General features: G+C 41.2%; 1 protein-coding gene across 1 annotated transcript in view; it reads right to left on the bottom strand.

Moving 5' to 3' along the window:
* GALNT14 (polypeptide N-acetylgalactosaminyltransferase 14) overlaps positions 1-11,578 on the bottom strand; it is a 336,775-nt gene extending 325,197 nt beyond the window's left edge. The window contains exon 1 of the mRNA XM_039346512.1: positions 7,934-11,578. Coding sequence (XP_039202446.1) covers positions 7,934-8,062 — 129 coding nt within the window. The 5' untranslated portion in view covers positions 8,063-11,578. The remainder of the gene's footprint in view (positions 1-7,933) is intronic.
* Positions 11,579-16,166: the final 4,588 nt, after the last annotated feature.

Genomic DNA, 16,166 nt, shown 5'->3' with positions numbered 1-16,166 from the left:
TCCAACCTAGAATTAAAGAGACATTTCCTGACAGTGAGAAAATTAATTAGCGGAATGGCTTGCCTCCAGAAGCTATGGGTGCTCCTCCACTGGAATCTTTCAAGAAGAGGTTGGACAATCTTTTTTCCAGAATGGTATAAGGTCTCTTGTTCAAGCAGGGGGGTTGACTAGAAGACCTTCAAGGTCCCTTCAAACTCTGTTATTCTATGTTATTCTCTATATTGTTTTTTAACATGTTATGTGTCTTCAGAGCTTGGGAACATTTCATTTCCCATCTCCAAGCAATCTGGCCTCACTCTAACTGTTTTAGGAAGTTTTGTAAGAGAAAGGTATTTTGGTGGCTTTTTAGCTTTCCACCATATAAATCAATCAAGTTTTTTCCCCAGAATGACCAAAAAAATGCATACAGCATGACACAAAAGTACACAGAGGGGATGCAAAAAAAATTCTTCCTCTTTTGCAAAGATTCTTTTTTCACTTCTTTCCTGTCATCCAGACATCATTCAAAAATCTTTCACAGGTTCCGTTTTCAGCCAAAGGGATTAAAGTGACTTTCATTCAGATCACCATATGATTGCAATATTTTTTATATTAAGCTACCTTCAAAGACAATTCTGAAGATACATTATTATAGAACAGATATATTAAATACAAGGCCTGGGGGCTTGATGCTGCCCGTGAAGTGGTTTCATGTGGCCCGCGAAGCCATCCTGGAAAAAGTGAGGGAACGGCCCCCGCTGCCTTGGCCCAGGTCCAGGCCGGCCGGGAGCCAATGTATAATTTTGTGGTGGCCATCTTGGCACTTGCCCCGGTGGACCATGCCTTGGCACCTGCCCTGGTCCCACCCCCTTCTGCCAGAGACCCTCAGATCTATCCCACTCCTGCCCAGGCCCCCATAGGCACCCTTGACACGAATGATGTAGAACTGGCCACACCCCCCCAGTAGGCCATACCCACTCCATCCACACCCACTCAGTAGGCTGCACCCACTCTGGCCATACCCACCCGGCCCCTCCAAGGCAACCGCAATGCTGATGCGGCCCTCAGTGAAATTGAGTTTGACACGCCTGTTATAGAATCACCCCTAAACTGAAGTTGCTGCACTCCTGATAATTCAAAAATCTGGAATTACTTAAAATGCTCTGTGTTGCATGTCACCAGACTTGGGGCTACCCTACCAAATATGATTCTGCCTGTCCAATCTGATCAATGGGAAGTGTTACATTATGCCTCTGCTTGTCTTTTTTGTATTGTGAATTGCCCAGAATCTCACAGTTGAAGCAAAAATGGTAAAATACTGAATGAAGTTTGTTGAATTACAATAATCACACAGAAAGACATTCCTTACTGTGAGGAATATAAAAAGCTGTGGTACCTAAAATTTCCTTTGCTACTCAAATAATGAGCAGGCATGAGAGTCCTACATTCTTTTGCATTTGGCCAGATTCCCGTCATCTCCACCAAACACACACAGCTGCAAAGCTGGAGAGAAATAGTTTAGTTCTCTTTCTGTGTTTTGCATTTCTAAATAACATGAGAGAGCACGTGGAATTGGAAACTAAATATTAATGTCCTAACACCTGGAAAGCTGCAGCTGGTCAGTATAGACAATATTGGTCTCCTCCCAACTTGTTTAACTCCATCTCCCATGATTCTGCAGCTAACATGGGATTTGAAGTAAAACATATCTGGAGTATGTTAAATTAAAGAAGGATGATCTAGTCCAGAGGTCTTCAAACCTGGCCCTTTTATGACTTGCGGACTTCAACTCCCAGAATTCCCCAGGCAGCATCCAAAAGTCATAAAAGGGCCAAGTTTGAAGATCCCTGATCTAGTCTAAGGCAGCTTTCTCTATTCAAGCGGAGAATAATATGGAAGTTGAATGTTATATAGTCTATTGAATTGCTCTTTGTAGATTCATCTTGGACTTCTTTCTCTGCATCCAACCCACTCCACAGAGTTCTTCTGTCATGGGGAAAATAGGAGGAGGTAGGTATGTCCACCACCTTGAGTTATTTACAATTTAAAAATAAAGATGGGATATAAATAAGTGAATAAATCTATATGCATCTAATATAATTTGAAATAATTTTAATGTGAAACTTCCTTAAAGAAGAAGTTTTAAGAGACACAAATTTTAACATAATCTACATAAGTTGTTCATGCAAGGCTCAAAACAAGTTTGCATCTCCATAGCCTGTGACTATCTCCATGTTGTTAAAAAGTGATTGTCTGAATGCTAACCTTTATGACAGGTGGGGATGTCTAGGAGGTTTCTCTAGGAATAGATTCAAAAAAACTATTCTTGGCCATTTTAAAAAAGTCACAGAACGTGTACTTCCCAAATTTTCAAGCAAACTGTGGAATGCTTACATGTGCAACTATACACAAAAAATGTATACGTTAAGAACCCACTGAACAAAAATTAATATTGTAAAGCATAGGAAAAAATGTATACATTAGAGAAAGAACAAAGATGCAAATATTTAAAAACCGAATGGACATTTTTGGATGTACTAACCAGTACTTGAATAAAATGGAAAAACGAATACAAATCAAACTAAGGAGTCCTGAAATGCCAAACAACTTTATGTGACTTGCACATATTACATTACTTTATTTATGTATAAGGTTTCTTAAACTTGGATTCAATCTGACCTCCAATATCACCACATTTAGTTTTCATGATAACATTTCCAATGGTCTGCTCCTTTGTTTCATACCAAAAGAGATGGGCAAATCATTTATATACATTGGAGAAATTCAAAAATGTGCTGGGGGGGAGCACTGCACTGTATTGTAGACTCCAATGCAAGAAGCACAGCCTTTCTCTCCCAAGCATATTGTTTTACAAAAGGCAAGTATCAAGCCTCTTTCAAGCAGCTGCCTAAAAAAAAAAAAAAAAACCCAACCCTTTCAAACTGAGAAACACTTTGAAGCTTTATCAGCAAGTTCTTTCTTCCGACAAGCTTTGCACTTTTCTGACCATAGACAAGCTGATATTGCCTAATTCAACCCCACAGCTGATGGGGTGATTGCCAGCTAAGTTGCTGTTAGTCTCCAGACTGAAGTGCTGATTCTGTTCCCGTGAGGAAAAGCATCACATCATGCATTCTTGTAAACGTCTGCTGCTCACTGTACTCCATGAGAGAGGAGAAGGAAAAGGAAACTCTCAAATTATAAATCTGAAGAGTTTTATTTTTCACAGTTGTGGCTATCGCAATTTCTTTTTTTTTTTAAGTTGAATTTAAACAGATTGGAATATAGTAGCAAGAGGAGAGAAGAGAAGAGAAGAGAAGAGAAGAGAAGAGAAGAGAAGAGAAGAGAAGAGAAGAGAAGAGAAGAGAAGAGAGATCTAGAAAGCTCTTTAGGGCAGGGATCCCCAACCTCTGGTCTGTGGACCGGTACTGGGCTGCAGCATGCCAGCAATCGGGCCACACAAACAAGCAAAGTCCCGTCTGCGGGATGCAGGCAGCACACAAAACCACAGCCATTTGGAAAAATCTCTTTCCATATAACCAGTCCCTGATGCTCAAAGATTGGGGACCTCTGCTTTAGGGGATCAGAAGCAAAATATTCCCTAGAAAGAACACTCTAGATCCACATTTCTCAGCCTTGGCCATTTTAGGATTTGTGGGGCTGAATTCCCAGGATTGCCTAGCTATTCCCCATTGTGGCTGGGAAATTCTGGGTATTGAGGTCCACACATCTTAAAGTCGTCAAGTTTGAGAAACACTGTTCTAGATGCACCATACTGCAATTCCAATCATTCTCAGCCATGATGGTGAAAATGAACGGTGCTTATCGCTAATGATAGGGAAAATTTCTGATCATTCCATAGCCAAAAGTTTTCAAAATCCATGTTCATTCTTACTAATGGAGATGTTTGTGACCTCTGTTCAGGTATTTTTTAAAAAAGCAAACAACATTTCTCATTCAACAGTACCATCCAAAGTCAGTAGGCACAGCTATTCTCAGCATAGAAAAAAGAGTTCTTCTCCTTGTTTATACATGATAGAGATGAACAGACTGTCATGAAAGTTTTAAAAAGGGTGGCAATTTTATCATTATAAACCATAATAGATTCATGACCAGGATACAGAGCTCTGTAGGCTTAGATAGGGAAAAATGCATTTCTTTCACATTTCAAGATTTTTAAATCAATTTCTTTCTACCCTATTTATTTTTTAAAAATGGCAGATTTCAGTAAGGTTCTACTTTATTAAAATATTATTTTTTTAAAAAAAAAGCTTAGTTATTCCTCGGTCCAGCACAGCTAGAGCTGGGAAAGCTGCAGTTAAAAAAAAGAATGAAAGAAACTGCTTCTTTTTCTTGCCCAGGACATTCCCAGCCAGTGACATGAGTGGAAAGCTTGATTGAGACATTGCCCACTGGTTTAATTATTGCATTTTTAGACCTGCACAGAAACACAGTTAGTCACAGTTTTCATTATCACCTATTAAAAATAAATTGGACTCCGAGTTAATATGAGGTTGCAGCATTCACCAAAATCATTAAATCTGAACAATCATTAAGTTTGGAACCAAACCAATCTGTAGAACTAATGTAACCTCTAGCAGACAACATACACCCCAAGGAAAAATGAAACAGTCTTTTGAACTGATAAAGTTAAAAATTTCAGTTCAGATGATAAATGCATTTGTATTATACGACATCTGCCCTCATATATGAATGTGCCCCGAATAACTGTAGATTATATTGTAAATAAAGCCATTCTTTTCAGCCAATCTTCCAACCATAATGCTGTTTGCTTACACATTCTGCCAGTCCCAATAACAAATGAGTTCGTGCATTGCTCCAAGGCATAATGTGATTTGTTTACCATTTAGCAGCGGATAAGCTATTTTGGCATCTTGGCCAATGTGGCTTATTCAACAAATCATGATTAAAACAAATAATTTTGCAAAATCTACATTCAGTCTCAAGTCTCAAGCAAAAAAATATTACACAAAGTACAGAGGAGTGACTCCCACCCACAGTATGCACACATTTCCAAGAATATACAGTATCTACAAAAGATGTTTGATGAGTGATAACAAAGTCCTTCATTTTCAAACCATACATTGTGGAGACAAGCTACCTGCTCTCTGCTATATGCAGATAGTATACTTGACCTGAGCTAATCCACATGCTTTATTAAGTTTCAGTTTCAGTTTGGGTATACAGTAGTCTCAATTTACAATCATTTAATTAGTGACCATTAGCATTGAAAAAAGTGACTTGCAACATTTGTTGCATTCGCAACTGCTGCAGCAATCCCACATCATGTGATTAAAATTTGGGAACTTGGCAACTGGCATGTATTTACAAAGGTTGCAATATCAGGGGATCATGTAATCGCCCTTTGCAACCTTCCCAACTGACTTATAACATGCAAACTCAATGGGGAAGGTGGATTGGCTTAACAATTAACAACTGCAATGATTTGCTCAACCATGGCAAAAAAAGGATCATAAAATTGGACACAAGTCACTTAACAACCACCTTACTTATCAACAAAAATTCTAGTTGAGTTGTGGTCATAAGTCCAGGACTACATAATTACTCAGTTGCTGGAGAAATGATTCCATCTACAGATAACAAGTTGGAAGAATCGTGGTGAATACTACTTACAGAAATATGAAATGGTTTCTGTGTTATTTTACTAGAAATATACGAAAGTGTACCAAATAGATAAAAATTTAGGAATATCTTTAATACAAAGTCCATCTAATCCAATCCGGACCACTATCTATTTAACTTCATTAAATAAGATTTACACCAAGGTAGCAAAAGACCTGGAAAGTGACACACTGAAATACAATTCTTTAAAGAATTTGTAACAAGTATGATGAGACGGCAAAATCTTAGGTTTGCTTATCTGGAAAGAAGTTGCATTCGGTTTAGTGTGGCTCAGTTTCAGAAAAGCATGAACAGGGAATGTACAAAGTGGAATCTACTTTCAAGTAAGCATGAACAGGATTACACTGCAAAACATTCTTAAAATAATGTAAGTCCTGCCCTGTGGTAAACCCATAAGAATATTGTAATTTTTGAGTGAATATTGCTACTTGGAAAGTAAATCAGAAGTTAAACTTTTACCAGATAAACTATGGAATGTGTGTGTGTTCTGAACATTGTACAGCTGAACCAAATGCATATAGTTTGCAGGATTTAATCTTCAAATTATAGACCTAGAAAGTGCACTTTGTGTCCAAGAACAACACTAAACCATTCTAGTTTAAAGACTCTTTAACCATTTACAAAAGCTGAATATCCTATTAAACAAGAACATTTTAAATGCATTAAGGCCATTTTTAACAAATGACACTGAAATTTGTTTTTCGCAGTTCCCATTTCTGCAACTTGAATATAGAATCCTTCTTAGTTAAATGCACATTTGATTTAAAACTGTCTCTCACTTTCTGTCTAGCTATTGCATAGTTAAGAAGTGAACTCATTTCAGATTTAAAAGGCTTTAGCGCAGTGGTTCTCAACCTGTGGGTTGGGACTCCATTTGGGGTTGAACAACCATTTCACGTGGGTTGCCAAACAACGCAATCTGCCATTTTTTTCCCCTTTTCCTTAGCTGTGCTACTCCCTTTTATTCTATTGACTTTTGAAAGCCAATAGAATAGACTCTCTTGAATAGAGTCTAATTCTATTGGCTTTCAAAAGCCAATAAGAATTGTCCAGGCTGTCTCTGTCCTGCTAAGCCCACCAAAAGTCCCATTCTGCAAACGGTGCTGCACCAGTTGAGTAGTCCTCAACTTACGACCGGTTGAGTAGTCCTCGACTTACGACCGGTTGGGGGTCATGGCATTAAAAAGGTTGAGAACCACTGCTTTAGCGTCTTCTTGTGAAAATACCCTTAAAACTGAAGGGAAGAAAAAAAAAAGCACTCTCCATCCCTATCTATTTCAATCAAGTACCGTACTTAAGGGACCAAACATATTAATTCCTGAATGATGTTTTTTGACTTCCAACTGTTCCACAATCTTCCTTTAAGGGTGCCTGAAGCATCACTTAGGATCCAGTACCATAGGGCACTTATGCATTCCTTCATTGGCTTCGATCTTTGATCAGGCCAAAATAGTGACAGCTAAGTGGGGGAGGGGTATGGAGGAATCAGAAGATACAAGCACTTGCTTTTAGGCACGTTTTATGTTTTTATTTCTTTAAAGTGTAACATTGTACTCACACACACACACACGCACGCACGCACACTGTGTTTGTGTGTGTGTGTGTATGCAGATTGACAACACCACACTCTACACCTATATATGCAACGGACACACCAGTATCACTTTTCCGGAAATCTCTGCTCACATCCGAGCCAAGACCGTTTTAGCCCGGAGTGTTGCATAAACTCAGCCACCATCCCGTCCAAATGATTTACTAGTGAAACTAGAAACTTGTGCTGATCGCGTGAATTATGGTTCGGTTCACCTCGGGAAAGCAACACTCCGTAAATAAAGGCGGCTGGCTGCCTTTCGAGGGCAGCCCCCGATACAGTCACCCGGGGCAATTTTTCAACGGCAAGCGCTCTCTCGCTCTCCTTTCTCCCACTTGGCCTGCAACGTAACAACCAAAAAAAAAAAAAAACTTGGCGGGGAAACCCGCTTTCTTTTTAACGGGAATCTGAGCGAGGAGGCTCCCTCCGCCCAGCAACCGCAGCCGCCAAGCGGGAACCGAAGCTCCGCCCGGGGAGAAGACGAGCAGGTGTCTGGTCACCACGTGGGTTTCAAGAGGCTGATTTGTTGTACCCGAACCAACTTGGCCGCTACGATCCGAAGTCGCTGGCGCGTTCCTGGCCAGCGAGGAAGCCCCGTTGTCCTCGCACGGGTATTCCCCAGTCCCCTTCTCCCCTCGGCCCCCTCTTCCCCGCCAAGATCCCACCGAGGAGGCGAGGCGGGGCGGGCCCTTCACGTACCTTTGGCGTCTGCCGCCCTTCGGCTCCCGCCGCTTCCAACTTCCTCCGGGCCCCGAGGAAGAGGACGAGAGCGGCGATCCACAAAATCCCCAGGAGAGACAACGCCAGCCGCCGACTCATCCGCCTCATCTTGAGTTTGGGGAAGAGGAGGGAAGCGGCGGAGGGGGAGAGAAAAGTCTGCCTGGCTTTGGAAAAGCGGGGAGGCGGGGCGGGGTTGGAGCTGACGGGCAACGCTTCCCGCCCCTCTTAGCGGGCGAGAGCGCTGCCGGCGGGATGAGTTCAGGCTAGACCCGCGAGGGGGCACGGCGAAGTAACACCTCCCCCCCCCCGGAGCAGCCCGGGAGAGGAGGAAGAGGAGCGGGAGGGGTCTACAAGCGGAGCTGGCAGTCCCGGACCGTCCTCCCTGCGTGGGGTTGGCGGGCCAGGGAGGAGGAAGCTGGAGGGGGAGGCGCCGTGGGTGGGGAAACGGAGCGGATGGGTCTTCCTGCCGCGGGATCGGAGCAGAGAGGTACACCGGCGGCTCTGCCTGCTGCCGGTTCCCGGGCGCCAAGAGAAGGGATCCCTCGTGGCTCAAGCCACTGGCCAGAGCGGGAGAGCTTCTACCCCCGCCTCTGCTGGCACCGATTTCGGATGAAATCCCGCCCGCAGATCGGTCCGCCGTGCTTCCTCCTGCCCTGGGAAGAGTAGCCCAGGGTTCCCTGCCCACCACACGCTTCTCGGGGCGAATGGAGAGGCAGGCGCGGGTGGCGCGCTTCGCCTTGCCTATTTATCCCCCACCCAGGTCAAGCTCGCCCGCCGGGAAGGGCTGCCTCGCGAGCCGCCTCCTGCCTCCGCTTCGCTTGCCGCAGCTGTCGCCGCGCAGTGCTGGCAGCTCCCCGCGAGGATGAGATAGCCGGAGCCGAAGGAGGTTCCGGCGGGGATTGGCGGCGAGCGAGGGGGTAAGCTCAAGAAGGCCGGCTTCACTCCGGGGCCGGTGGACTCGGCTGACTGGGTTGAGGGGGCCAAACGCGGCAACTTTGGAGCGAGTTCGGTGAGAAATGCCCGACCCGGCTCGGGCAGGAGGAAAGAGGAAAGCTGTCTATGAGGGGAAAAGGCGCTGTTAGCTGAAGGGGCAACAATTCGCGATCCTACGGTTGCTGACTGCCATTCACACAGATGGGATTTCCTTTGCGTCGATGGGGCCCTGCTTCAGAGGATCGGGACGAAGAGTAACTCGGGGCGAATAGCGCGATGCCCTGCGCGTTTGTGTCAGATTACCTCGAAACGGGGCCCCGAGCAGCCATCCTCTCGGTGCGAGTCAGCTAAAGTTATTTCAAGATTAAGCTCGCGAGGGAAACAATAGCCTCAAGTTGCGCAATTTTGGCGGTTCCTCGTTCCGCCCCCGTCTATCCTTTGCCAGTTATTACACCAATGGGTAGGCAGGACAGTCTATATAAAAATAATTCTCCCGCTTTGCTCCGCGGCAGGCAGTAATATTCACGCCTCCCTTCATGAGAGGTTGAAGGGAAAAAAAAATTCTCCTGCCTGATTCCCCTTTGGGGGAGGTGTGGACAGAAGAGAAAGAGAAATACCCTGTATTGCAAGTTGCTGCCTGTATCTGGAGTACATCTTTGCATAACCTTCTCCTGGTGGTCCCTGAAGCAAAAGGAAGAAGCACAAGAAGAGAGGCTGCCTGGTGGAGGCACATCTTGATAATTCTTAGGTAGGGCTGGCAGACTCCAGGCTTGTGGCATCTTGTCTGCTCAAAAGTCATTTATTCAGAATTAAAAGACTTTTAAGTCAGAAATGTTATTTGAATAGCAAAATCAGATGGGGCTCACACACCTTTTTGCACAAAAAATCTCATCCCAGTTATCCATTTTATTACTAGCGTTATTTCAGCAACAGTATTTGGGGGAAGAGGAGTTGTATTGTTACTCTTATTGTTAAATAATTGGAAATCTAAAATCCTGGTTGGTGTATAAGCAAGATCAACAAAACTTCTAGTTCTGTAATCTAAACTACAGTTCGCACAGTTGCCATTTAACATTCATGCTGAGGCAGATGGCTTTAGGATGCTCCAACATCTACTTAGTAATAGCCAATCAATAGTAAATTATCTAGAGATGCACCAGATCTACTTTCTGCCTCCTCTAACAACATTTTGTGATTTTTCTGCAATAACTAGCAACAATTGACAACTGTTTGGTGTGTGCTGAAGATACCTAGAATTTCCAGTGCACAGAGGTTTTTTGTGTTTAATATTTTTTGTAATAGTTGTGCAAGGCTTTTGATACATCCACTACTATAAGGAGGATCCAACTATGATTTCCAGCTTAAAAGCACTTCCTTACTTGTTTGCCTGGAGACAATTCTTCCTTTAAAGACCTAAAGTGAGTAGAAAAGGGGCTCACTTTATTTTTTTGGGCAATAGCAATTTTTGTGGTTTTTTTCCATTGTTTTTAAAGTTACATTTTATCAATGTTACCAAATGAAAACACAGTGAAATCACATATAATAGTGTGTGCAGAGACAGTTTATATTTTAGTGTCAAACAATCATTCTATGCTTTAGAAAGAATAAATTGTTGAGAAAAAAATTAATTGATAGGAAAGTTTTAAAAAATCATTTTTCCCAGCAACTCCGCACAACTTTTATTTATTTTGTTTACTTCCACATAGACCTATTTTGCTACACTATTTGTTATTGTGAAAATTTGTAGCAAGATATGGGGTGCCTTTTTTGCATAAATTAAACAAATTAAACAGAGAAAGAACATCCAAACACTTTGTTGAGAGAAATGACATGCTTTCCACACCCAAGATACAGTAGCTTTTATATTTTATCTCTTACTTTAACAAAAACAGCTGTTTAAAATTTCCAATTACAGTTAAAATATAGTATGAAGATTAATTTGCTCAACTGAAACAGCAGGGGGAAATTCAGGTAGGTGGAATTTAATTACTGGATTAGGAAAGGAGGATATGAGCTTTTAGAGCTGTCACAAACACTTAAAAATAAAATCTTCAACAGGAAACAAATCTCTTTCCAGAAAACCTAAAAAATACCAACAGGTGGAACACCTCATAGCTAAGTGTTTGTGGCAGTAACCTTGAGAGAGAAACAAGCAAGTTTCTAGACCATATTTATTTGTTTTTAGAGATGTACATTGGATAAATCAATCTACTTTAAGTTGTTAGATAGCTGCCCAAAATGGGTTCTCTGTCAAGTGACAAAAATAAATCTAGACTTTTCTAAAACCCGAAAATATATTATTTCACTCTTGGAAGAGCTATAGAAAATCAGGCAGATGGTTTGTGGAGATACACAAAAACAATGGGACAGAAGGAATCCTGACTGACTGGATAATCATCCAAACATAGAGAATGTTTCATCATGAGTTTCTACTACTTGGAGAAAGGATGCTAAGTGTTTAGTTCTCAGTCTTATATTTTCCCTTGCTACACGTTATGCTCCATTCTGTTTATTAGGTTTGCACCCAACTTCAAATCTCACAAAGATATTCTCCAAAATGGAAATGATACACATGTTTTTCTCTGTAACTTCTTTAGATAATTTAAAGGCTCCTTGAAAACTAGACTGTACTAAATAATGGTTGGATAAGAGATAATAAAATTTAAAAATATATCCAGGTAAAAAAGATGTTGAGACTCTAGAAAGAGTACAGAGAAGAGCAACAAAGATGATCAGGGGACTGGAGGCTAAAACATATAAGGAACGGTTGCTGGAATTGGGAATGTCTAGTTAATGAAGAGAAGGGTAAGGGGGGACATGATAGCAGTGTTCCAATATCTCAGGGGCTGCCACAAAGAAGAGGGAGTCAAGCTATTTTCCAAAGCACCTGAAGGCAGGACAAGATGCAATGGGTGGAAACTAACTAAAGAGAGAAGCAACCTAGAACTAAGGAAAACTTTCCTGACAAACAATCAGTGGAACCACTTGCCTCCAGAAGTTGTAAATGCTCCAACACTGGAAGTTTTTAAGAATGGGCAGCCATTTGTCTGAAATGATATAGGGTTTCCTGCCTGAGCAGGGGGTTGGACTAGATGACCTCCAAGGTCCCTTCCAACTTTAGTAGTAGTAGTAATATAACATGTCATTGTAAAGGATCAGAAATTGGCAGACTTCTATCTTATCAATGGATAGATAGAATGCAGCTAAGCAGTTTGGAGGCACTTCTAGTCTAAGTCTCTGGTTTTCTAGATTAAAATAGCCAGGAGCACCTTTTATTAGCTTTGTTTGGCATATAACTTGTGACAGTTGTAGTACCATCATTTGGTAACTTCCAGGCATAATACTGCATGAGGCAATGTCTATGGCTACTCTAGAAACTTAATTCCAAACTGATAATTAAGAAACACAAAAAAATGATATTGTATTGTTTTCCACAAGCACAGCTAATTTGTTCTCGACTGATTTTTATCATTAAACCCATATAAACAAGCTTGCAATTATTTTCAGCCTGGTTTTAATTTCAGTACAATTAAACATTACAACAAAATGTGTCATGTTCCTCAAGTAGGTTTAACTAGTAATTGTTATTCAGAACTTTTTCACAATAAAAGTTATAGCCATGTATTAATTTCCATTAATTAATTAATTAATTAAATTAATTAAATTAATTTTTAATTAATTTAAAATCTTAAAAGATGATGCAGTAAAAGAGCTACACTCAATTTGCCAGCAAATTTGGAAAACTCAACAGTGGCCACAGGATTGGAAAAGGTCAGTTTACATTCCAATTCCAAAGAAAGGCAATGCCAAAGAATGTTCAAACTATTGCACCATTGCACTCATTTCACATGCTAGTAAAGTTATGCTTAAAATCCTACAAGCTAGACTCCAGCAGTATGTGGATCGAGAACTACCAGAAGTACAGGCGGGATTTCGAAGAGGCAGAGGAACTAGAGATCAAATTGCCAACATACGCTGGATCATGGAGAAAGCTAGGGAGTTCCAGAAAAACATCTACTTCTGCTTCATTGACTATGCTAAAGCCTTTGATTGTGTGGATCACAACAAATTGTGGCAAGTTCTTAAAGAGATGGGAATACCAGACCATCTTATTTGTCTCTTGAGAAACCTATATGCTGGTCAAGAAGCAACAGTGAGAACTGGACACGGAACCACTGATTGGTTCAAAATTGGAAAAGGAGTCCGGCAAGGCTGTATACTGTCGCCCTGCCTATTTAACTTATATGCAGAGCACATCATTAGAAAGGCAGGGCTAGATGAATCAAAAGTTGGAATTAAGATTGCCGGGAGAAATATCAACAACCTAAGATATGCAGATGATACCACTCTAATGGCAGAAAGTGAAGAGAAACTAAAGAGCCTCCTGATGCGGGTGAAGAAGGAGAGTGCAAAAGGTGGCTTGAAACTCAACATTAAGAAAACCAAAATCATGGCATCCGGCCCTCTCAATTCCTGGCAAATAGATGGGGAAGAAATGGAGGTAGTGACAGATTTTATTTTTCTGGGCTCCAAGATCACCTCAGATGGGGACTGCAGCCAAGAAATTAAAAGACGCTTGCTCCTGGGGAGGAAAGCTATGGCAAATCTAGACAGCATTCTAAAAAGCAGAGACATCACCCTGCCAACAAAAGTGCGTATAGTCCAGGCCATGGTTTTCCCAGTTGCAATGTATGGCTGTGAAAGTTGGACCATAAGAAAGGCTGAGCGCCAAAGAATTGAGGCCTTTGAACTATGGTGCTGGAGAAGACTCCTGCGAGTCCCTTGGACTGCAAGGCGTTCAAACCGGTCAGTCCTAGAAGAGATCAACCCCGACTGCTCTTTAGAAGGCCAGATCCTGAAGTTGAAACTCAAGTACTTGGGCCACCTAATGAGAAGGAAGGACTCACTGGAGAAGAGCCTAATGCTGGGAAAGATTGAGGGCAATAGAAGAAGGGGACGACAGAGAATGAGATGGCTGGATGGAGTCACTGAAGCAGTAGGTGTGAACTTAAATGGACTCCAGAAGATGGTAGAGGACAGGAAGACCTGGAGGAACGTTGTCCATGGGGTCGCGATGGGTCGGACACGACTTCGCAATTAACAACAACAACAATTTCCACTGAGAGACACAAAGTATTCTATATCCAAAATACATTTTATTGTATTTCTCTCTGTGTCTCCTAATAGCTCCAAATTCGATTGTTAAGAAGCTTGATTTCCAACAGTTGCAGAATGTTGTGGCCAAGGCAGACCACCAACACTTGTGTAATTTGAATAATCTTGAGTTTTTATTTTACCTTTGATTAAAATCAAAAGGCGCTGTCTGGAATTCAATTTCACTAAATTAACAGAAATTTGATGTTTATTTAGGAAGCAGTTATACAGTCTAAATCTCTATCTGATAAAGTGTCACATGTTCCTCAAGTTTAAAAACTCAAAATAGTTATAATACACTCGTATTTCAAAATATCCTTTTTACACCTACATTATTGCAAGTATGTCAGCAAAACTTTTCCTCATAGGAAACTCAGTGAATAAATTAGAAATTGAAACATGTGAGCTTTTTGTACTAGCAGGCAGACTAGAGAATGAAAGTCTATAAAAAACCTCAAATACTTCATAAAACAGTGGAAGGAAGGGAAAGAGGCAGAGCAGAAATATGATGAAGCCATAATGTCCGATGCACACATTTTATACAGTCTATTATTACTTTGTCTTGTTTGCTTCTTGTTTATTGACTGTTTGCATTCCCCATAACCCCATCCTTTCTGATTTCTCTTTCCAACTCACTTTTCTAGTATAACCTGGGTGTTCAGAGTATAGGCCTGAAAAGTTCATTAAGAACATGTCTCAAAAGGAGACATGCTACCTCAACTTTGCTGTTTTTCTGTGGTTTAGCATGGATTCAGCTAGCATACAGTATCAATAAGAAAAGAAAAATGAGGAGAAAAAAAATGACAGATGACACTTCACTGCAGGAGGCAATAGAGCAGACTCACACAAGCTAAGCCTGTGGATGAGACCCAATTACATCTCATAGATTCCTTTGCTCTTCTTAAACTATTAAGAAACATTGCAGCAACACCAGATGGAAAAAGGTTGCTTGCAGGTCCTTGAGCTACACCATGAAACAATACAATGTGGTTGAGCTGCTCGTGCAAATATGAAACATTGCCAGTTTGCTAAAGCCAAATGATCTGCATGATTCACAGAATTTTCTGGCAATTGCTTTGGCAGAGGTTTTACTCCTGCTAAATTCAAAAATTTGGCATACGCACAGCCACCCTTGAATGAAGTTGGCTGATACATGCATGGAATATTTCTATGCAAAGCACCAGACCAATGTGACCGTGTTGTTTTTTCCAAAAATACCTGGCTTTATTTTGTATGTCTTTAAATAGATTGGTATCTACCTGCCTAGGAAAGGTGAGAGGGCTAGTATATGGTTAACATCATGGCCCTGGCATGACAAAAATACATGCTGACATCAGTTGTACTCATAGAGACAGACAGTGCAGTATAGTAATGAAAGTAATGGGCAAAGGTCAGGTAGACCCAACTTCTACACCTCCTTTAGACGTGGAAGCCAGTTGGGTGAAGGTAATCAGTTCGGTGATCTTGGGCCAGTCAGCCTAGGCTGAGAAGTAAAACAAAAAAAATCTATTTAACCAACATGCACAGACCAACTGTAAACTGAAGTCAATAACCTTCAGTGAAGGGCTTTTGTCATCCAGTGGATTGATTTGGGCTAATGGTTATAATACTTGCAAGAATGCAATCCATAAAAATCTATTTTATTCTGAGAACTGCCCATGAGGGTTTTACATTATTAGAGATAAACAAATGTATATGAGGATCAGGAAGCCCTCCTGTATACTGAGTTAAATTAGTACACACTTTAGGAAATGTATTATATGGGCATTGGCCAGTGCAGGCAAATATCATTGGTGTTATAAGGTCATCATGTAAATAATTACATAGTTCATAAATGCACACAATAATAATCATTCATATCATTCACATCATTACAGCGTTTGACAGATGCCTATCTATATCAATTACATTTTTATCTCACCTTTCCTAAAAGGAGCTTGAGAATATAAAGTGGTTCTTTTCCTCTCTCCAATATTATGCATGTGACAGGCCTGTGAAATAACTTACATTATAAATGACTAATCCAAATTCACTTAGAGAAATACAAAGCCAAATATAAAATTGAACACTATCATCCTAGCTGGATACATATTAAGCAATATGAGGGGTCCTTGGTGCTCTTTGA

This window comes from Crotalus tigris, unplaced genomic scaffold, assembly GCF_016545835.1.
Source record: "Crotalus tigris isolate CLP2741 ecotype Arizona unplaced genomic scaffold, ASM1654583v1 scf7180000018001.1161693, whole genome shotgun sequence".
Lineage (NCBI taxonomy): Eukaryota > Metazoa > Chordata > Lepidosauria > Squamata > Viperidae > Crotalus > Crotalus tigris.
Note: the sequence above shows the minus strand (reverse complement) of the source record. Positions and strands in the feature narration are given on the sequence as shown.